At 56.6% G+C, this 22,023-nt stretch overlaps 1 protein-coding gene across 1 annotated transcript in view; it reads left to right on the top strand.

Moving 5' to 3' along the window:
* Positions 1 to 14,035, top strand: part of KCP (kielin/chordin-like protein) — a 25,177-nt gene extending 11,142 nt beyond the window's left edge. Inside the window, 20 exon segments of the mRNA XM_021715282.1 lie at positions 6 to 30; positions 929 to 1,099; positions 2,275 to 2,451; positions 3,040 to 3,125; positions 3,392 to 3,482; positions 3,601 to 3,683; positions 3,769 to 3,862; positions 4,812 to 4,985; positions 5,157 to 5,239; positions 5,646 to 5,766; positions 9,217 to 9,296; positions 9,480 to 9,579; positions 10,567 to 10,709; positions 11,003 to 11,175; positions 11,253 to 11,364; positions 11,450 to 11,551; positions 12,231 to 12,395; positions 13,141 to 13,447; positions 13,614 to 13,806; positions 13,808 to 14,035. Of these exon segments, the coding sequence (XP_021570957.1) occupies positions 6 to 30; positions 929 to 1,099; positions 2,275 to 2,451; positions 3,040 to 3,125; positions 3,392 to 3,482; positions 3,601 to 3,683; positions 3,769 to 3,862; positions 4,812 to 4,985; positions 5,157 to 5,239; positions 5,646 to 5,766; positions 9,217 to 9,296; positions 9,480 to 9,579; positions 10,567 to 10,709; positions 11,003 to 11,175; positions 11,253 to 11,364; positions 11,450 to 11,551; positions 12,231 to 12,395; positions 13,141 to 13,447; positions 13,614 to 13,806; positions 13,808 to 13,880 (2,553 nt within the window). The 3' untranslated portion in view covers positions 13,881 to 14,035.
* Positions 14,036 to 22,023: the final 7,988 nt, after the last annotated feature.

Below are 22,023 nucleotides of genomic sequence, written 5' to 3'. Positions count from 1 at the left end.
GCCCGGGGCCCTGTTGCCCCTCCTGCGACGGTAACGCCCTGGCGCCGCCCTTCCCTGATCTCCCTCATCAGCCCACCCCGCCCGGAAGCCACCTGCCCAGTCCCCTCTTACTCCGCCCCGGAGGCGCGCCGATGCCTGGGTTGCCCTCCCTCGGGCCCTTTCTCCGTGTCGCGGTTCCCATCAAGAATGGAGGATGCCAGCGCGGTGGCTCACGCTTGTCATCCCAGCCAGAGGATTGCTTGAGGCCAGGAGTTTGAGCCCAGCCTGGGCAGCATAGCGAGACCTCGCCTCTACAAAAATTAAAATAAAATTTAAAAAGGCTGGGCGCGATGGCTCACGCCTATAATTCCAGCACTTTGGGAGGCTGGAGTTGGAGGTTTGCTTGAGACCAGGAGTTGGAGACCCGCCTGGGCAACAAAGCAAGACCTCGTCTCTATTAAAATAAAACGAAATAAAATAAAATATAAAATATAGGCCGGGCACAGTGGCTCGCGCCTGTAATCCCAGCACTTTGGGAGGACGAGGTGGGAGGATTGCTTGAGCCCAGGAGTTCAAGAGCAGCCTGGGTAACAACAAACATAGTGAGACTTCGTTTCTACAAACGAAAGAAAGAAAGACAGAAAGAGAGAGAGAGAGAAGAAAGAAAAAATTAGCGAAGAAAGAAAGAAAGAAAATGAAAGAAAGAAAAAAAAATTAGCCAAGCATGGTGGCACATGCCTGTAGTCCCAGCTACTCGGGAGGCTGGGGTGGAAGGATCATCTGAGCCCAGGAGGTTGAGGCTGCGGTGAGCCATCATAGTGCCACTTGCCCTCCAGCCTGGGGACAAACTAAGAACCCGCTTCAAAAATAAAAATTAAATTAAATTAAGGTAGGCGGACCCCCTCGGGCCAGCAGAGCCATGGCCCCCAGACCCTGCCCTTCTCTCCAGGCTGCCTGTTCCAGGGGAAAGAATTTGCCAGTGGGGAGCGCTTCCCGTCACCCACGGCCACATGCCACCTCTGTCTCTGCTGGGAGGGCAGCGTGAGCTGTGAGCCCAAGGTCTGTGCCCCTGCACGGTGCCCCTTCCCTGCCAGGAGCGACTGCTGCCCTGCCTGTGATGGTGAGGGTGAGGGTCAGGGGTGGGGTGGGGGAACCAGAGATCTGGGTCAGCGTCGTCTTCACTGCTCTGGAGTGATCTAAAATACAGGAGGTGCTAAAAAAGGTATACACATTTTAAGAGATGCTATCTACGTATGACTTTTCAAAGTTGAATGGAATTACGGGAGCTATGTGTAGTGTGACGTTTGCTTAACCGTACTTCTGCCATCTTCTTTGACTGTACTGTCTGTCACATGGTGATGCTAGCATTCATTTGATTAACTCCACCTTTCGAGCCAATGTTGTGCTTAAAATGTGTGTATGTATTTTTGGCACCTCCGGTATGTATTATAGTAAGATAAAAGCCCAGGACTAAAGTCTGGGTTTTCTCCTGCCTCTGGTGCTATTGGACTGTGTGGCCTTGGGCAAGTTACATAACTTCTCTGGGCCTAATGTTAACTCCTGTAAAGAAGAGAGTTGAACCAGGCCCAGTTCCCTAGTCTCCACTCATTCTTGTCCTGTCTTAGCAGTTTTGGCCATGTACTGTCTACCCACTGTAATTTTATTTGTTTAATATTTTCCTTCATATCAATTCACTTATTAATTTAAATTAATTTAGAGCCGAGTTGTATATCATATTGTAAATGGAAAATTAGGAATGGATGTCAGGAATGGCTTGCCACGCAAATGAATGCGCTTAAAAAGATAAGATTGTTAAATTCCGGTCAGAGACTTGCCCTCCAAGGCTTTGAGCCTGAGACTCACCCTCTCCTTTTAAAAAGGAAAGTGACAGCAAATGTCACTGGTGCTAAGGGCAGGTGACCCTGTTCCCCCTCTGGACTAATTAGAGGGCTCGAAAGAGCTTGTGAAAGAGGGTCTCTTGGGTCCGCACCTGCTAAGTCAGCTCTTTGGGGTAGGAGGATTGGTGCTTTGGGTTTGCTGAGGGGTTAACCCCAAGGACAGATTCCTTGGGGGTGTTTTTCTACAGCTTGGACAGAGAGATTTTTTTGCAGGCCCCTTGGGACCCCTTTGCCCCCTCTGGACCTGGCTGTGCCCCACTACCTCCTTCCAGGTGCTAGATCTGTGAGGCCTTGGATGCCTGCCAGGTCCAAGCTCAGAGCCTGAAGACTGCCTTCCTCTCTTGGCCTTCTGCCTCTTCCCCCCACCCCTCCCCACCACTCTCCATCTTTCTGGAAGGCTGTGAGTACCTGGGGGAGACCTACTTGAGCAGCCAGGAGTTCCTGGACCCCCGAGAACCCTGCAACCTGTGTGCCTGCCTGGGAGGCTTCGTGACCTGCAGCCGCCGGCCCTGTGAGCCCCTGGGCTGCAGTCACCCGCTCACCCCACCTGGACACTGCTGCCCAACCTGCCAGGGTAGGGCTGCCCCTGCCCTTGCATTCCCCCTCCTGGGGCTTCCAGGGGCCCTGACCCCCATGTCGGCCGCCCTTGAGATGGACACACACACAAACACCCAGACCCTCTCCCCCACACCCATGCCCTCCCCTGCCCCTGTTGCCACCGCACACTTAGACCGTCGCACTCGCTGGATGCCTGATCCTGTGGCTCCATAACTTTCTACTCTTAGGCTGTTTTGCTGCCCTCCTAAAAGATGTCACCGGGGCAAGCCCTTTGGGTCCCCTGGCACCGTGGGAACCTTTCTGTCCTCTCAATAAATCCTGCTTTCTAAAAATAAAAATGTCACCATCCTCCAAACCATCCAGTGGCTCCCACTGCCCTTGAGTCGCCCAATGGGAGGAGAGGCTTCCTTTTGCGCTCAGGTTCTTTAGCCACGCCCATGGCCCCTCCCACCTGATCTGCATGTCCTGGCGCTCCACTCCCTCCTCCTGCCACACTGGCCCTCACAGACAGCAAGTGCCCAGGCGTGGCTGTGTGTGCGTGTGTGTGAGTGACCACGGAGGCTTGTTGACGGTGGCCCTTCCCTTGTGCCTCCCACCCTGCCAGGATGCCTCTACCATGGGGTCACTGCCGCCTCCGGAGAGACCCTTCCCGACCCACTTGACCCCACCTGCTCCCTCTGCACCTGTCGGGTGAGGCGGCCCCTTCGGGGACTTGGTAACCTCTCATTCCTTGGTCCTCCTCTCTGGCCAGGAAGGGCCTGTCTCCTCTGCCCAGGTCACCAGAGGAACACTCACTCTGCCTGTGACATCTCATGGGACAGGACTGGGTTCAAGTCTCCTGGGCCAAGGGAAGGTTTGGCCCTGGCAGGTTCAGGAGGGGCAGGTTGCGGCCTGGCTTGAGGGTGTGATGGTGCGACATGGGGGTCAGAAGTGGCAGTGTGACCTCTCTCCCCCAGGAAGGTTCCATGCGCTGCCAGAAGAAGCCATGCCCCCCAGCTCTCTGCCCCCACCCCTCTCCAGGCCCCTGCTTCTGCCCTGTTTGCCACAGTGAGCTGCCCTCCGTGTGCCCTGGCTCCCACACCCTACCCCGCCTCTCCCTTCCCCCACTTCTGCAGAGCAGGGGAGGGTGGCATAGTCCCCCCACCAGGAGGTGTGTCTCCTGCAGGCTGCTTCTCTCAGGGCCAGGAACATCAGGATGGGGAGGAGTTTGAGGGGCCAGCGGGCAGCTGTGAGCGGTGTCGTTGTCAGGTATGGGGGTGTGGCTGAGGGCTGGGCCAGGGTGCCGCTGGGTCCCCGCCTAGGTGGCAAGCCGCTGTCCCCGTGTCTCCTGCAGGCCGGCCAGGTCAGCTGTGTGCAGCTGCGGTGCCCATCCCTGCCCTGCCAGCTGCAGGTCACGGAGCAGGGGAGCTGCTGCCCTCGCTGCAGAGGTATGGCTGGCTCCTGGCACTGCCACGCCCTTCGACCCCAGGTCCCACATCCCTCCGCCTGACCACGGCCCACCCCTCTCCTCCCCTCCTGCCTTCCTCCCTGCCCCCTTCTGGGCTTCTCACACCCTCTGCCACCTTCAGCTTCTCCTGTCTCCCCTTGCCCTAGCTGCCAGACCAACCCCCTTCCCGGGGCTGGGTAGAGTCCCTCAAAGCTGTCCCTCTTCCTAAGCACACTCTATTCATCATTGTCGCCATCATGCCCACTGTCATCCTTCACATTAAGTGAGGACATGCTGTGTGCCAGGCCCTGAGCTTAACGCTTTCCACAAAACATGTAGGCCACACAAAAGTACTATTGTTACTCCCATTTTACGGAGGAGAAAACAGAGGTACAGAGAGGTAGCAAAACTCACCCATGGGGACCCAGCCAGCAGCAGGTGGCAGAATCAAGAACCTTTCTCAGCTCGCCTGCTGCTGCATGCCACACACCGCCCCGAGTGGTGTCCTTTCTACAAAACCATCACCACGTCTTGCTTGCCCTGGGAGGGAGGCAGGACAAAAGATGTCCCCATTTCACAGATGAAGAGACTGAAGTTGGAAGAGACTGAGGCTTGGGCACAAGGTTAGGGATGGAGCTGTTTATTCATGCCATGTGCATTTATTACACACCTTCTGCATGCTAGGTACTCTTGCTGGTACTGCTGTGGGCAGCCTGGTGCTGCCTGGAGCTTGGTCTCCCAAGCGGGCAGACAAGAGACAGGATTAGAACCCAGGTGCTCTGACCCCCAACTCCCGCCAGCCTGGAGTTCCGCCCCAGCCCCCCTCCCAGCCGCATCCCTGCAGAGCCCTTCCTGGCACCCACGTGACTTGCTGACCACCGAGGGTGGGGGCCAGGGGCACACGTCCAGACCTCAGACCCAAAGTTTCTCCCTGTCCAACTGGCCCGCAGGCTGCCTGGCTCACGGGGAGGAGCACGCTGAAGGCAGCAGCTGGGTCCCTCCTGACAGTCCCTGCTCCTCCTGCACATGTCACAAGGGCGTAGCCACCTGTGCCCGCATCCAGTGTGTCAGCTCCTGTGCCCAGCCCCACCAGGGGCCCGGTGACTGCTGCCCTCACTGCTCTGGTACTGGAGGCTGGGCAGGGAGGCAGAGCAGGGAGAGAGCACCTGGGTCCCCTCCTGCCCGCCTTGTGCACACCCATCCCTGGGGGAGGGGGTTGGGAGGAGGACGTCACCCCAGCACTGCTGCCAGCCTGAGGCCTCTCGGGTCCTGTTCCATTCTCCCCTCGCCCCCAGACTGTGAGCACGAAGGCCGGAGGTATGAGCCTGGGGAGAGCTTCCAGCCCGGGGTGGACCCCTGTGAAGTGTGCATCTGCCAGGTAGGGGGGGGTGTGGAGGGGCTGGGGCACCCGGGGGCATGGGAGCAGGCAGCGTGGGGGGAGACCCAGTCATGCTGGACGCTGCATGGAGCAGGCACTCTGGGGTCAGAGAAGGACACGTCCCTGTGGCCAGGACGGGGAGCCAGGGCTGGGGCCCGGGGGCTGGGAGGGACGGGTTTAGACAAGAAGGGAAGAGAGGCAGTGGCTGGTGTGTGGGGCCATACTGTGGAAATTCAAGCAGAAAGACTATGGTGAGCTGTGTAAGGCCTGAGGGCGCAGGAGGGTCAGAGGTTACATAAGCGCTCAGGGAAAGGAAGGAGACATCATCTCTGGGGATTTGGGTGAAGAGTCTAGGGGACATGAGGCTCTCTTCGGTCTCCCCACCCCTGCTCACTCCTTCTTGCAGCCACAACCTGAGGGACCTCCCAGCCTCCGCTGTCACCGGCGGCAGTGTCCGAGCCTGGTGGGCTGCCCCCCAAGCCAGCTCCTGCACCCTGGGCCCCAGCACTGCTGCCCCAGCTGTGCCCGTGAGTCCAGGCATGGGGGCGGGTCGATGAGAAGCCAGGGTGGGGCTGCCACGCTGTCGGCTGTCCTGTCCCAGCCCCAGCCGGCTCTTTCCTGACTCTGGTGGGCTGTTCTGGAAGCCCCTGCCCTGGGAGTGTGAAGCCTGCATGGTCCCGAGCGGAGCTGGGAAAGCTGGTGGGGACCCCTTGCCTCTCGGAAGCTGGTGCAGTTTGTGGACATCTTGCCAGCAGGTGGGGCTGCAGGGTGGCAGTACGAGGCAGTGAGTGGCCCCAAGCGGGAGAGGTGGTTTTTGGGGTTTTTTGAGTAGAGATTTATTTAGATTGGGGTGAGAAAGTAAAGAAACAATTATATTTTAAACTCTTCATTTATTTATTTTTTTAATCTTTTTTGAGGCAGGGTCTTACTCTGGCTCACAGACTGGACTGCAGTGGCATGATCATAGCTCATTGCAACCTTGAGCTCATAGCTGGGCTCAAGTGGTCCTCCTGCCTCAGTCTCCTGAGTAGCTGAAACTATAAGTGCCACCCCACCTGGCTACTTTTTAAATGTTTTGCAGTGACGGGGTCTCATTTGTGGCCCAGGCTGATCTCAAACTCCTGCCTCAAGCGATCCTCTCTCCTCAGCCTCCCAAAGTGCTGGGATCAAAAGTGTGAGCCACCACACTCAGCCACAATTACATTTTGTTTAGTTACAAATATTGAAAGATATCCGTTAATTCTGTTTCCTGGAATTAATATTTGTATATGCGTGTGTGTGTGTGTGTGTGTGTGTGTGTGTGTGTGTGTACCCACATAGCCATTTCACATTTGTTGTGGAGGCAATATTTTCAGCTTCTGGTAATATACTATCATTGAAATAATAACCTAACTTTGCAATACAGGTTAATGTTGTTCTCACATATAAAAAACACTATTTTTTCCTTTTTTTTTTTCCTAGAGCACAGGCAGAGCACTATTTTTAAAAATTATTATTTAAAGGCAATCTTGGCAGGGCACGGTGGCTCAAGTGTAATCTCAGCATTTTGGGAGGCCAAGGCAGGAGGATTGCTTGAGCCTAGAAGTTTGAGACCAGTAAGACCCCATCTTTACCAAAAAAAATACCAAAAAAAAAAAATTAGCCAGGTGTGGTAGCTCATACCTGTAGTCCCAGCTACTCAAGAGGCTGAGTTGGAAGGATCACCTAAGCCCAGGAGGTTGAGGCTGTGGTGAACTGTGATTGTACCACTATACTCCAGCCTGGGTGACACAGTGAGACCCTGTCTCAAAAAAATAAAAATAAAAGCAATCTTTATTTAATAAAACACAAACATTGAAAGGAATTTATTTTCCATTAAATAATTGTCTAAGCTGCAAGTCCATCCAAGATTTATGCTAATTATGATTCTCCCACCCCACCCCGTCAAGAATACTCTCCTATGAGAAGAGAAAAAATCGCTCAAGGAAGATTAAAGTTCTCCACAAAAATCACACTTCCTTTATATTTGGAAATAAAAAAAGGCAATAGCAACAACCGATGCTATCTCTTCACACTGATGGATGCCACGGAGTTTCTAATCTGTCCAAGCTCCTCCTTGTACAATATACACTGTGCTTATTCAGAGATTTGGCACATGAAGCTTTTTCCTGAAGGCCCAGATATAAGTTTGGCAGTCACCTTGCCAAAGAGGCTCAGGGTTTTATTTTTATTTTTATTTTTTTTGAGTTGGAGTCTCACTCTGTCGCCCAGACTGGAGTGCAGCGGCCGCTCCCGGCCACCACAGCCTCGACCTGCTGGGCTCCGGCGATCCTTCCGCCTCAGCCTTCCGAGTAGCCGGAATTACAGGCATGTGCTACCAAACCCGGCTGATTTTTTGATTTATTGTAGAGATGAGGTCTCGCTGCCCAGGCGGGTCTCGAACCCGCGGGCTCAGGCAATCTACTCACCTCAGCCTCCCAAAGGCGCAGGATTACAGGCTGAGCCACCGAGCCCAGCTGAGGCTCAGGGTTTTAAAGGACCATTTGTTACCAACAGGTGCTCTCAGTAGCTGCCATATCTTCATATTCTTTATATGCAATTGAGCCATCAAGGTCAATGGTCAAAACACTCAAGGGACTGTATCCAGCAGGTACACATGATGGACTTGGCATTGAAAAGAACACACCAAGGCTGGGTGAAGTGGCTCATGTTTGTAATCCCAGCACTTTGGGAGGTGGAGGCAAGAGGGTTGCCTGAGTCCAGGGATTCGAGATCAGCCTGGGCAACTTGGCCGTACCTCGTCTCTACAATAAATCAAAAAATTAGCTGGTTGTATTTTCTGATTTATTGTGGTGTGTGCTGGCTACTTGGGAGCCTGAGATGAAAGGATTGCTTGAGCCTAGCAGGTCAAGGCTGAGGTGGCCCTGAGCGTACTGCTGCACTCCAGCCTGGGTGACAGAGTGAGACTCTGACTCAAGAAAAGAAAAATAAAAAGTAAAGAAAAGAAAACACACACACACACACACACTCCTCCTTTTATCAATTTGTTTTGTTTACTTTATTTTTTAAAAAGTAAGCAAATAGAAATAGGATTTTGTTATGTTGCCCAGGCTGATGTTGAACTCCTGGGCCCCAGTGATCCTCCTGCCTCAACCTCCCAAAGTGCTGGTATCACAGGTGTGAACCACTGGGCCTGGACTCAACTTTTTTTTTTTTTGAGTCGGAATATCACTCTGTCGCCCAGGTTGGAGTGCAGTGGCAGGATCATGATTCACTGCAGCCTCAACCTCCCGAGTTCAGGCAATCCTTCTACCTTAGCCTCCTGAGTAGCTGGGATTACAGGCACATGCCACCATGTCTGGCCAATTTGTTTTTTTTTTTTGACTTGGAGTCTCACTCTGTCGCCCAGACTGGAGTGCAGTGGCCGCTCCCGGCCACCACAGCCACGACCTGCTGGGCTCCGGCGATCCTTCTGCTTCAGCATTTGGAGTAGCCGGAACTACAGGCGCGCGCTACCACGCCCGGCTAGTTTTTGATTTATTGTAGAGATGAGGTCTCGCCAAGTTGCCCGGGTGAGTCTCGAACCCACGGGCTCAGTCAATCCACTCACCTCAGCTTCCCAAGGCGCGGGATTACAGGTTGAGCCACCAAGGCCGGTTAGCCAATATTTTGGTAGAGATTGGGTCTCATTACATTACCCAGGCTGGTCTTGAGCTTCTGGGTTCAAGTAATTTTCCCTCCTCGGCTTCCCAAATTGCTGGGATTACAGGCATGAGCCACTGTGCCTGGACTGACCTAGCAAAAAAAAAAAAAAATGTAGTCTAAACTTTTATTTGTTGAACCAAAGGGGAAGAGGACTTGTCCTCCCTGGAGTGAGGGTGCTAGGGATATGGGTATGCCCTGGGCCAGAGAAGTCTGGGGAAAAAGTGCATGGGGACAGCTGGGATTTCAACCTCTGCCCCTCTTTCTTCTCCCACCCTGGGTTCTTGTCTTCACAGAGGCTCTGAGTAACTGCTCAGAGGGCCTGCTGGGGTCTGAGCTAGCCCCGCCTGACCCCTGCTACACGTGCCAGTGCCAGGTGAGGCCCCCCTGCCTTGGGACTGACAGAACCCCTCTTCCTCCCCCTCTGTGGGCTGTGGCTGCCACTGCCTCCTGCCGTGGCTCTGGGGCTCTCCCCTCACCCTGGCATTTACCTACTTGTCTGTTACCTCCCATCTACACCCGGCTCCTGAAAACCCGCTCTTGTGCTCTCACACGGCAGGACCTGACATGGCTCTGTGTTCACCGGGTCTGTCCAGAGCTCAGCTGTCCCCTGTCGGAACGCCACACGCCCCCTGGGAGCTGCTGCCCCGTGTGCCAGGGTGAGTGGCTGACACCCTCAAGGAGGAACCAGGAGGGAGACAGGGTGGGGGGCATCCATGGACAAGGTGGGCTGCCAGAGGGACACACCCAGAATACAGGCTTCACTCTTTTCTTTTAGAAATGGTGGGGCTGTTCATGGGGGTGAAGAGGCCCATGAGGCAGTGGGAGGCAGGGAGGAAGCCTGGATTCCCAAAGACCTTGCCTGAGGCTGGCCAGAGGACTGGGGAACACCAGGCCCACTAGGTGGGCCTGCACTTTGGGATCCCAGGACCCTGAGGACATCCCAAGCTCTGGTGCAAGCCCTGACACCTAGTAGGCCCTCTGGATATGGCAGAATGGGAGGGTGCTTCCCTGCTGTGGAGCTTGGGGTGAACTCTAGGGAGGGAGGACAGTGCCCATTCCCCCTGGCATCTCTTCCTCAGAGTGCGTGGTGGAGGCCGGGGGCCGGAGAGTGGCAGATGGAGAGAGCTGGCGGGACCCCAGCCACGCCTGCACTGCCTGCACCTGCCGTGTGAGCCGGAGTGGGGGCGGGGACCTCATAGATGAATAAAAGGAACAGTGCCCAACACTCCACCAGCAGACGTGGGGTCTTGGAGAGGCAGAGGCCTCCTCGCACTGGAGCAAGGAGCTGAGGGCTGGATTCCATTCCCGGTTTGAACCCCGAAGAGGGTGTTCTCCTGGGGCTGGAGTGGGCACCATGGGCTGGTGCCTAAAGCCATGCTCCCAAGGCCCCCGGGAGGTGTCAGGGACCCCAGCCCTGCAGGAAATATCAGAGCGTTGCTGTCGGTCCCCAGGCGGGGCAGGTGGTGTGCCACCTCGAGGAGTGCCCAGCCCTCTCCTGCCCCCAGGGCTGGGCGAAGGTGCCCCAGGATGGCAGCTGCTGTGAGCAGTGCCAAGGTGAGGGGCCGGGATGATGGGGGAGGGGTAAGCCAGACCTGCGGGGGGCGGGGGGTGACAGCTGCCACTCCCATCTGCCGTCCCCTCAGCCCCTATCCAGTCGTGCATGCACCAGGGCCGAGAGGTGGCCCCCGGGGAGAGCTGGGCCGTGGACGCCTGCACCAGCTGCTCCTGCGTGGCCGGCGCCATGCGCTGCCGCAGCCAGCGCTGCCCGCCACTAGCGTGTGGCGCCGTGAGTGCCGCGGTCGGAGGCGGCGGGAGCGGGGCGCGGCACCCCCATCCGAGTGCAGCCAGGCCGGCGATCGAGGCTGGGCTCTGCCGCGCCAGGGAGGGGCGGGGGCGTAGGGGGCCGGGGACGGTGCTGTTCCCGGCGCGGTCACGAGGGGGTGCCCTGACCCCGCTCGTGGGGAGTCCGAGGCGAGGCCTGATTTCCCCTCCCCGCTTTCCCCCTCCCCCTCCCGCCTCGGGAGGGCCGCGCCTGTCGGGGTGGTCGGTGTGCCTGACTGCGTCTGGGGCTGACACCAGGACGAGGCCCCCGCCCCGAGTCCCGGCAGCTGCTGCCCCCGCTGCCTGCCCCGGCCCGCGACCTGCATGGCCTTCGGAGACCCGCATTACCGCACTTTCGACGGTCGCCTGCTGCACTTCCAGGGCAGCTGCCGCTACGTGCTGGCCAAGGACTGCCGTGGCGAGGACTTCAGGTGCACACGCCCTCCCTTGCCCCTGACCGCCACGCGGGGCCCCGCTGACCGCAGCCCCCGGCCTCTCTCACCCACAGCGTGCAGGTGACCAACGATGACCGGGGTCGTAGCGGTGTGGCCTGGACACAGGAGGTGGCGGTGCTGCTGGGACACGTGGCCGTGCAGCTGCTGCAGGGCGGGATGGTCACGGTGAGCAGAGGAGCCGGGAGGGCAGGTCAGTGCCGTTCCCTGCCGCCCCAGCGGCACCCCTCCTCCTGCCTTCCCTCTCCTCTAGGTGGACGGGAGCCCCGTGGCCTTGCCCTTCCTGCGGGAGCCATTGCTGTACGTGGAGCTGCGGGGACACACGGTGATCCTGCACGCCCAGCCCGGACTCCAGGTGCACGACAGGGCCAGACCGGGGTGGGGCCGCTGGCCTGGGAGTCTGGGTCCTGTTCTGGCTTCTGTGGCCTGAGGGAGGGGGGATGCCAGTCACCTTGCAGGCCACAAGAGGCCTCAGAGGTGCTGCTGGGCTCCCAAGGTGGGGGGTCACCGTCCCAGCACCACACCCTGCGGCTCTTAGGCCATGACCAACCCTCTCCGGGCCTCAGCGTTCTCATCTGTAAAGTAGGGCAAGGGTTAGTGGGAGCATGAGGAAGGCCCCCGAAGTCTCCTGGGTCCTCCCCACTCTCATGTGGAAGAATAATTTGCCCCCTGACCCCTGCAAGAAGCAGAACTCGAAAATTCATAAAATAAGGCTTGTCTGCACTTCTGACCTGGATTCGAATTGTGCTTTGTCTTCTGTAAAGCCCATGTGCCCAGGAGAAAGTGAATCCCTGGAAGGGGGTGCTTTTCACCGGGGGCCTGGCTCAGGGATGCCGACGGGGAGGGTGCCCTCCTGCCACCTGTCTTTGCCCAGAGCCAGTGCAGGACATGCCACCTTGGCCTTGGCCAGGGCAATGGTCCTTCTGCCTCCCATTCTCTTTCCCTGTAGCACAGCACCTGGGGCCTCGATGGACCCCGGGCTTCTTGGGGTCCCTGTCCTTCCCTTCTCCCCAGCCCCAGGCCTCTCCGTACAGGTGCTGTGGGACGGGCAGTCCCGGGTGGAGGTGAGCGTGCCCGGCTCCTACCGGGGCCAGATGTGTGGGCTGTGCGGGAACTTCAATGGCTTCACCCAGGATGACCTGCGGGGCCCCGAGGGGCTGCTTCTGCCAACTGAGGCTGCATTCGGGAACAGCTGGCAGGTGGGTGGCACAGGGGGTGGTAGGCTGGGGGCGGCGGACTGAGTGTGAGTCTCAGAGTAGCCCTCTGGGTCTGGAAAGGGGATGGGGAATCCCACAGGGTGGGCTTTGGGGTAGAGGTCATGCCAAGTTGCCCAGGCTGGTCTGGAACTCCTGGGCTCAGGCGATCCTCTCGCCTCCGCCCCTCAGAGTGCTGGGATGACATGCGTCAACCACCATGCCTGGCCGACCATGGGTTTTGAGATAGAAAAAGGTCAGAATTTGAGTTCTCTTTGCCACTCACCAGCCAGGGAGCTAGGGTGGCCTGTTAAAAGGAGCCTCAGGCCATTGCTTTGCTAAACTCTGATCTGGCCTCCTGGCTTTTTGAGCTATGGCCACCGTGTTTCCCTAAGCTTTGGCCCCTTCCTCTATCTTTGGGAGGCGAACCAATCTCTTTCTCTCTTTCCCTCTCTCTCATCTACCTTCTAAATAAGCTATATTTTCCAATGTAAAAAAAAAAGGGGGCCTCATCACCTGAATCCCCAAGCCCTGCTGTGTGACCTTGGACAAGTCTCCAACCTACTCTGGGCCTTGGTTTGGCCATCGGTAAAACAGGGACAAGAAGGAGGTAGATGATGCATCCTTTGCTGTTCTTAAGGAGAGAGTTCTGAAACTAAAGCAAATGACTGGGTGGAAGTGCTTCGAAGACCAGTGGGCAAAGGTCAGCCACCAGTGATGCTGTCACACCAGGGTCCCTCTCCCCACCTAGGTCACAGAGGGGCCGGGGCCTGGCCGGCCGTGTTCTGCAGGCCGAGAGGTGGATCCGTGCCGGGCAGCAGGCTACCGTGCTAGGCGGGAGGCCAACGCCCGGTGTGGAATGCTGAAGTCTGCCCTGTTCAGTCGCTGCCATGCGGTGGTGCCCCCCGAGCCCTTCTTTGCGGCCTGTGTGTACGACCTGTGTGCCTGTGGCCCCGGCTCCTCGGCGGACGCCTGCCTCTGTGATGCCCTGGAAGCCTATGCCAGTCACTGTCGCCAGGCAGGGGTGGCGCCCGCCTGGCGGGGCTCCACACTCTGTGGTGAGGGGGCGATGCCAACGGTGGGCTGGGGGAGGGGTGGCACAGAGAGCTAGGACAGCCCAGGGGCCTCAGGTCGCAACAGGGTGGCTCCAGGAAGTCCCTCGGGGCGAGCACAGCAACGGGAGCAGTGTCGGGCCCAGTGACGAGCCCTTCCACTCCCCTGCAGTGATGGGCTGCCCTCTGGACCGCGGCTTTGTGTTCGATGAGTGTGGTCCACCCTGTCCCCGCACCTGCTTCAACCGGCACGTTCCCCCGGGTGAGCCGGCCGCCCACTGCGTGAGGCCCTGCGTGCCCGGCTGCCAGTGCCCCGCGGGCCTGGTGGAGCATGAGGCCCACTGCATACCGCCTGAGGCCTGCCCCTATCCTGCTCGCGGGGGACCCGCCACTCCATGCTCTGCCCAGCCCCGGCCCAGGGCTCCAGGGGACACCCTGAGGCAGGACGACACCTGACTTGGACTCTCTGGGCCAGAGGACTCCCCACCCTCGTCGGGGCTGTGGAGAGTGGCTGGCCTGGGAACTGGAACCTGGTCCCCTGTCCTGCAAAGACCCCAGCTGTGCCGAGTCACAAGCAGTAAACTCTGGGCCTTCCCAAAGGCATTCTTGTGTGTGTGTGTGTGTGTTTCCTCCTGGTGCTGGGGTGGAGGCTAGACTGCTTGGAACATGGGGTCCAGTGATAAGTGTCCCCAAATGAAGGACCTTGCTCACTCCCTGCACCTGCATGCCTGGCCCTCAACAGGCCACTCACTCCCTGGTGCTATCTGGGAAACCCTGTCATAGGACCCAGGTGTCCTGATCCAGTCCTGTGCTCATTCTTATAGCAAGTATGGCCCATGGCCCCCAGGTGAGATGCTCTGTGGGCCCATGTGGGACCCAGCAGGGTGAGGAGTAGCAGAGCACGGCCTCCCCTTTCCTCCCGGCTTGGTGGCCGTAAGTGCTTGGGCACCTTCTGGTCACTCTAAGAGCTGGTGATACAGGGATCCCGTTCCTGAGGTGGGACAAAAGAGACACAGCAGACCGTGATGTAATATGAATACATGCGGTCTTGGCAGATAGACACACAATGTCAGGAACCAGACAAACACGTGCAACACCTGTGTACCTACCTGCCTTCACAACCACATACGTCCCAGGTGACGTGTGGGATGACCCTTGTGCAGCTTGGCAAGTCCTCATTGTAGGGGAGAGAGCATGTCTTGTTTCGTTTTTTGAGTGAGAGTCTCACTCTGTTGGCCAGGCTGGAATGCAGTGGCATGCTCGCGTCCACAGCAGCCTGGACCTGCTGGGCTCCGGCGATCCTTCCGCTTCAGCCTTCTAAGTAGCTGGGACTACAGGTGCGCATCACACACCCAGCTAATTTATTTATTGTAGAGATGAGATCTTGCCAAGTTGTCCAGGCTGGTCTCGAACCCCTGGGTTCTGGCAATCCTCTCGCCTCGGTCTCCCAAAGTGCTAGAATGACAGGCATGAGCCACCACGCCTGGCCAACCATGAGCTTTGGGATAGAAAAAGTCTAGAATTTGAGTTCTCTTTGCCACCCACCAACTAGGTGGCCTTGGTGTGCTAGGGACCTTGGCTGTGAGATCAGAGAATCCCATCCACCTGGCTGGATACTCTAAGGCGAGCACAGGCTCCGTGCTGGGCAAGGATGCAGGAGAGTGCCTCGTGGAACTGGAGGTCCCGTCCTGCCTGCTCTGTCCTCTCCTGGGGAGGCTGTTCTCCCTGGGGGCTGAGAGGAGGGTGTGCTCTGTTCCCTCCTGCATCCATGACAAAGCAGCTAGCAGGCAAAGCTGCTCTTGATGGCACAGGACGTCAAGACTGCAGACCGGCCCCCAGCTCAGCGCCTCTCCTTACCGTCAGCTATAGAAGCCGTCTGCGAGATGAGGATAAGAACAACATACATTTCGTATGCTTTGAGGAATAATCAGAGTGACTGTGGACAGCACTGAGCAGGCGCACAGCCTGGACAAGTCCGTGGACGGTGCTGGTAAGGGCAGGGCCGCTCGTGCTGGTGTGTGCCTCCTGGTGGTGGATAGCCACGGCCCAGGACTCCGTCGTCACCTCCCTCCTCTCCAGAGGAGAGAAGGATGCCACATGAGAGGACAAGTAGCTCATTGAGCCTCTCCCTCCCTCCCTCCTTCCTTCCCTCCCTCCCCTTTTATTTCTTCCCTCCTTCTCTTCTTTTTTCCTCCCCTCCTTCCCTCCCTCCCTTCTTCCTACTCTCTACTCCTTCCTCATTCTTTCTTCCCTTCCTCCCTCCCTACTTCCTTCCTTCCTTTCTTCCCTCCATCCTTCTTCCTGCTCTCCCTCCTTTCGTCCTTTCTTCCTCCCCTCCCTCTCTCCTTCCCTCTCTTCCTTATTTCTTTCCTCCCTCCACCTACTTCCCTTTTTAGAGATAGCACCTCACTCTGTCACCCAGACTGGAGTGCAGTGGCACAATCATAGCTCACTGCAGCCTGGAATTCCTGGCCTCAAGCAAGCCTCCTGCCTCAGCCTTCCGAGGAGCTGGGACTTCAAGCACACACCACCACACCCAGCTAATTTTTTATTTTATTTCATTTTTTTGTAGAGATGGAATCTAGCTATTTGCCCAGGTTGGTGTCAAACTCCTGGCTTCAAGCCGTCCTCCTGCCTCCGGTGTCCTAAAATGTGGGGTTACAGGTGTGAACCACCGCACCCAATCAGAGCCAGTCTTCTTATCTGACAATCGGTGATAATAACAGCACCTACTTCCTGGTGTTGTGGCGAGGAAGACCGATGTGCTCAAAGCGTTTTGTCCTCTGGCACATGCTGAGCTGTTGGTAGCTGCCAGGGTTGCTACCCATAGTGGGCATATTATGTGCCCCTGCAGTGCAGCTACGAGGTTCCTATGTGTATGGGCAGTAATGTCAAACAAATACTCCCCAGAGATTGCGAACAGGCCCGTGCGCACACCTCCCCGCTCTCAGGGTCACGCTCCTCACTCCACACCGCCACCCTCCTGGCCAGGAAGTACAGCTCCAAGCCAGGCCAGGGTCTGTGAGACTCAGCTGCAGCCCAGCCCGGCTCAGGTATCAGGTCCTGCATTATTGAGATGAGAGCACTTGTCCCTCATTGGTCCTGGCTGTCAGCGCCATCCTCATCTCCCTTCCATCTCCCCATGGCGCAGGCGGCCACACCTGGGAGCTTAGGGCTCCCCTGTACCCCCAGGCAGGCCCTGGCTCTGTACTGGCACCTCTTCCGGCACCCTGCAGGCCCTGGTCAGCTCCAGGCCGCACTTCAGCAGGTGGGGGGAGGGGAGCACGCACGGTCTTGGAAGGGAGAGGACAGGCGAGGGCTGGACTCCATCTCACCGTGCCCCCCCACCAGGTGCAGGAAGGCCAGGGCTGGCACCCAGGGCTGGCGCTGCCCACCGTGCTGCTGGAGATGGAGCGGACCCGGCGGGCGCAGGAGCGGGTAGGCACCGGCTGGGAGTGTGGTAGATGCCAGGGTGGGCACCCCCTCACCCCTGGCACCCCATCTTCCTTCAGGTCCTATGGGACTTGGAGCTGCTGACTGGGGCAGGGCTGGGCCTCTTCTGGCCCCCCCAGGCCCAGTTCTTCCATCTAAGAGGCCAGGCCTGGCCTGCACGGAACCAGCACTGCCAGCCCCATGGTGGCATCGATGTAGCCTCTGAGCAGCTGGTGAGTGAGTGAGCCGGCCATGGCAGGCAGAGGGTCTGGGTTCACTGGGGCCACGCGGTGGTGGGAGAAGTAGAAGGAGCTGGGAATTTGGATACAGATGGGCCTGGGTTCAAGTCTCTGCTCTGACGCTCCCTGTGGAGTGGAAGCCTCTCTGTCTTCAGCTATAAAATGTGGACAATAATAGATCTTTCTCCAAGGATGCCACCTGAGTAAAGGGCTGAGCACCATGCCTGGCCCACGGGACGTTCTCCTTCCAGACAGGCTGGTATTATCATTCCATAATTAACCATTGTCTTGGGCAAATCTACTGCATGGTGATTCCTGGAACCTTCAAACACGGCTGCAGTGTGGGAGGAAAGCGACCTGGCAGGGTCCCAGAGGGCAGAGGCACTGATGTCCAGTGGGCTCCTGAGACACGGCTGCTGGCAGCCCCGGCTGCTGACCTCTCCATGCCGGTCTGGAGCGGAATGACCCTCCAGGAGGAAGGTGCTGGGCCCAGAACAGAGCTGGGTACTGGGATGTACGTTCCAGTCCTGGCTCAGCCACCAACTACCTGAGTCACTTTTGGGTCGGTTAGTAGCCCTTTCTAGGTCAAGGCTTCCTCAGCTGTAGCAGGAAAGAGTGTTCATGGTGACCACGAAGGAATGTCGCTGGTGGAACTGCAGTCTCATCTGATCTGTCTCTGAGCTCCTTCACACGGAGGGAAAGGCAGTGGACGGAAGGGCCTCGATACAGGCAGGCATCACTTGGGCCATCCTAGTGATGCAGTCCTGTGGACTAGGCACCCCCAACCCTTCCAGGGTTCCAGGCTCCGCCCTCCACCCCAGGCCAGGGACCCCCTGGGCCAGGACCATCAGCTCCCGGAGGGGTGAGTCCTTCTCCCAGGGGATCCTGCCACACAATGTAACCAAGAACTGTCACCTTCCATGCTCCTGCTGGAAGGTCCTCCTGCCTCCCAGAGTCTCACTGAGGTGCACCCTGGGAAGGATAACCCCAGAATACCAGCTCCTGGGATCTGGTGCCGGGGTTGGAGGAAGAGGCTGGGGGCAGCCACCCGGACTAAGCATTTGGGTGCTGGAATGGGCAAGTTTCAGCAGCCCCAGGGCTAGGGAGGCTGGCAGGCAGGCGCCCTCCCATTCCAGAGCCCATGGGCCCAGAGGGGTGCATCTGAGGTGGCTCTTAACTCCTGCAGGGGACAGACAGGGGACCCGTCATCAGCTCGGGATCTGAATGAAGCCTCAAGTGATGCAGACCGAGGTGGGGAGAGCCTGGGCGGACCTGCAGAACCCACACCTGGTATGTTGATGGGACGGGATGGGCAGCCAGGAGGGCAGGGAGCCCTGAGGCTAGAGCAGCCAGACTGGATTGGAAGACAGTGCAGTCCTCTCCCCAAGTTCAAGGACTTCAGCCATTCTTTACTCATTCTTCAGCTCACACTTCTTTTTGTTTGCTCAAAACAGCCACTGTATTATTTTTTCATTTATTTTAGAGACGTGGGGTACAATTCAGGATTAGGTAGATAAGTGGTCATCATACAGGTAAACTTTGGGTCTCCCTTTGCTCCCTACATTGCCTGGTTTGAGTTCAGGTACCCTTATTAATATTATGTGCCCCCCCCCCCCAGCAGTTTCCGGCTACTGCCAATCCCTTTCTTAGAGTATTATGGTAAATGTTCAGGGTCTGCTAATGAGTGAGAGCATGTGGTACTCAGTTCTTTGTTTCAGTGATAAGTCACTGAGTATTATAGACTCTAAATCCATCCAAGTTGCTGAGAAATCCATAATTGTATCCTTCTTTATGGCTGCATAATAATCCATTTTTTTATCCAGTTCGCTTTCGATGGGCAGCACAGTTGGCTCCATGTTTTTGCTATTGTGAATAAGGCTACAATACACATGCATGCATCTCACACCTTTTGATTGAGTGCCAAGGGCACACAGCCATGGCAAGGAGGCTTTATTTTATGCACCAATCCCACCTGACTGGTACCTGCCATCCCAGCGATTGTCCAGTAGAATTCTGATGCTAAGCTTGGGCTCAGGGAGAGAGCCTGGGAATGACCAGCGATGGCTGCTCAGGGAGGAGGGAATAGAATAGCAATTCCATGCCATCTATGTGTCACCCATAAGCCAGGCACTGGGAACATACAGAGAACAAGAGAGACTTGGTCCCTGTGTCAAGAATCACAGCCTGGCAAGACAGCATGACAATTCCTAGGCAATTTGAATGCAGTGGGATGGATGCTGTGAGCTCAGGCTTGTTAACTTAGTGAAACAGACTCTCAAAGTATTGGTTAAATAAATAATAGAGCTAGCAAAACCAGCCACCTGCTTTTAATTGTTCCAGCTTGCATGTGCAAGTAGAGGAAGGAACCAATGGTTAATTTCTGATTGACAGAGAAGTTTTCTACAAGTATTTTATTTCTTGAGAAGACAGAGATATCAATTATAACATTACCAGAGAAATACATTCTCTAGTAAGACAACAGACAAGCATTAAAGAGGGAGAGGGGTTGGAGGCTTTCACAGTTCATGGCAATCATTTCTAAAGAGCCTTATAAGACTTTTTTGTTCAAAAAAATTATCTGAAGCCAGGCTCGGTGGCTCATGACTGTAATCCTAGCACTTTGGGAGTCAGATGCGGGAGGATTGCTTGAGCCCAGGAGTTCAAGATCAACCTAGGCAACATAGCAAGATTTTGTCTCTACAAAAAAAAACAAAACAAAAAACTAGCCAGATATGGTGGTGTTTGCCTGTAGTCCTAGCTACTTGTGAGGCTGAGGTAGAAGGATCACCTGAGTCCAGAAGGTGGAGGCTGTGGTGAGCCATGGCTGTGCCACAGCACTCGAGCCTGGGTTCAGAGCACACACACACACACACACACACACACACACACACACCAACAACAATAAAAACAAGTCTTTGAAGGATAGATTTCTTTTCACAGAGAGCATACCCACTAATCACTGTTATGAATATTCACACATCTGTATATTGCACATGGGAACAAGATGTAACATCTTATAAAAGTTCTCAGTTTAAGATCTTATGAAACCAGTTTCTTGAACTAACTTTATGAATGCAGAACAGCTCTCCTTCCTTCACAGCTGCAGGGGAGCAGCACCATACTGTCTCTTTTTTTAGATTTCTTTTGTTAATTATGAACACTTGCAGTTTTTAGGCCAGGCTCTGGCCTCAAATTTCAGTTTTTGAATTTCATTTTATTTCACTGTCAGACACAAAGAAAAGGCTAAGGAAGGTTTTTTTAATAACAGCAAAAAGTGCCGGGTTCGGTGGCTCAGCCTGTAATCCCAGCGCTTTGGGAGGCTGAGGTGAGTGGATTGCCTGCGCCCGCGGGTTCAAAACCCACCTGGGCAACTTGGCAAGACCTCATCTCTACAACAAATCAAAAATTAGCGTGGTAGCGCACTTCTGTAGTTCCAGCTACTTGGAAGGCTGAGGCGGAAGGATCACCAGAGCCCAGCAGGCCGAGGCTCAGGGGCCGGGAGCGGGTGAAGGATAGAGTGACAGAGTGAGATTCCAACTCAAATAAATAATAATAATAACAACAGCGAAAAGTAAGGCACATATAGTGGAGTTCTTCCCTGGGCCTGATGGACCCACCAGGACAAAGTGGGAGTGTCCTGGTGCTGAGGCGCCCAGGAACCCGGCACGCAATCCCCCTCACCTCCAGGTCTCCTGGCGTGGTCTTGAGGAAGAGACGGTGCAGGTCCCTCTGGGTGGTCCACCTTGGCTCAGGGAATGAGGAAGATGGGGCTGGCTGTTGGCACATCTGACAAGCAAGTGCGTGGTGGGCCACAGGATGAAGATGGGCATATGAACGATGACAGCTTTGAAGTGCAAGCAGCCCTCAGGACGTCCCCACCCATGCACTGGGGCCCCCTAGGCTTCTTGCCTCAGGTCTGGTGGAATGTGTGTGAGGGGCTGGGACATGAGCTGCCAACCCTGGTCTTTCTCCCTCAGGTTCCTTCCAAGAACTGAACCCCACCACCAGCAGGAGCCCCGAGGAGCCAGGAAACTCAGAGTGCCAGGTGAACAGTCTTGGGTCCTGGTCTGGCCCTCTCCGGGTGGGACTAGCAGGGGTAGGGCCGGCCTGGGAGGAGGCAGCTGGGCTGAGGTAGGGCTGCCTCTGTAGCCAAGGTGGAAAAAGGAACTGCCCTTGAAGCACCATTGACCCTACAGAAAATGGGTTTAACCCAGTTAGGAATCAGGCAGGGAGCAGCCACAGGGTCTCTGGGTCTTACTGGGCTGGTGAGTCCCTCTCAAGCCTGGGTCCAAGTGTTCTTCCTTCCCAGGACCTGGCCCTGCCAGAAGAGAAGAGCCAGGCGGAGCCCGCCACCCAGAGGCCCCATCGACTGCCATCCAGGAGTCCAGTAGGGAGCTCACGCACTCAGGGAGCCCCTGAGCCTGCTAGCCTGCCGGCCCAGGGCCCACCAGCACCCCAAGATGCCCCCGAGGGGCTGGGCTCCAGCCTGGATCAGGAGAGAGCAGAACTTCAGACACCTCTGAGGATAGACACGCTTCAGAGTCAGAGAGAGGAGGACCCTTGGGATCACAGAGAAGAGACCCCTCCGGGTCAGAGGGGGAAAGCCTCCCAGGGTGAGAACAAAAATGACCCAGGGAGTCAGAGAGAGAAGACACTGCAGGGGCAGAGCCAGGAGGCTGCTCGGGGTCCTCGGCAGGAGAAGGCACCCCAGGGTCAAAGAGAAAACAGTCCTAAGTGCCAGAGGCAGGGGAGTCCCCAGAATCAGGAAAGCGGAGGCCCGCGGTCTCCGGAAGGCGGCGACTCACACGCCTGGGTGGTGGCTCAGGGGGAGGCCATCACACAGCCCCCGGAGGAAAGCAGCCCCCGGGGCCATCCGAGGGACTTCTGTGGGTCCCCGAGAGCACGGACCTC

Source organism: Carlito syrichta, unplaced genomic scaffold, assembly GCF_000164805.1.
Source record: "Carlito syrichta isolate Samal-C Ts95f unplaced genomic scaffold, Tarsius_syrichta-2.0.1 Scaffold306949, whole genome shotgun sequence".
NCBI classification, from domain to species: domain Eukaryota; kingdom Metazoa; phylum Chordata; class Mammalia; order Primates; family Tarsiidae; genus Carlito; species Carlito syrichta.
Note: the sequence above shows the minus strand (reverse complement) of the source record. Positions and strands in the feature narration are given on the sequence as shown.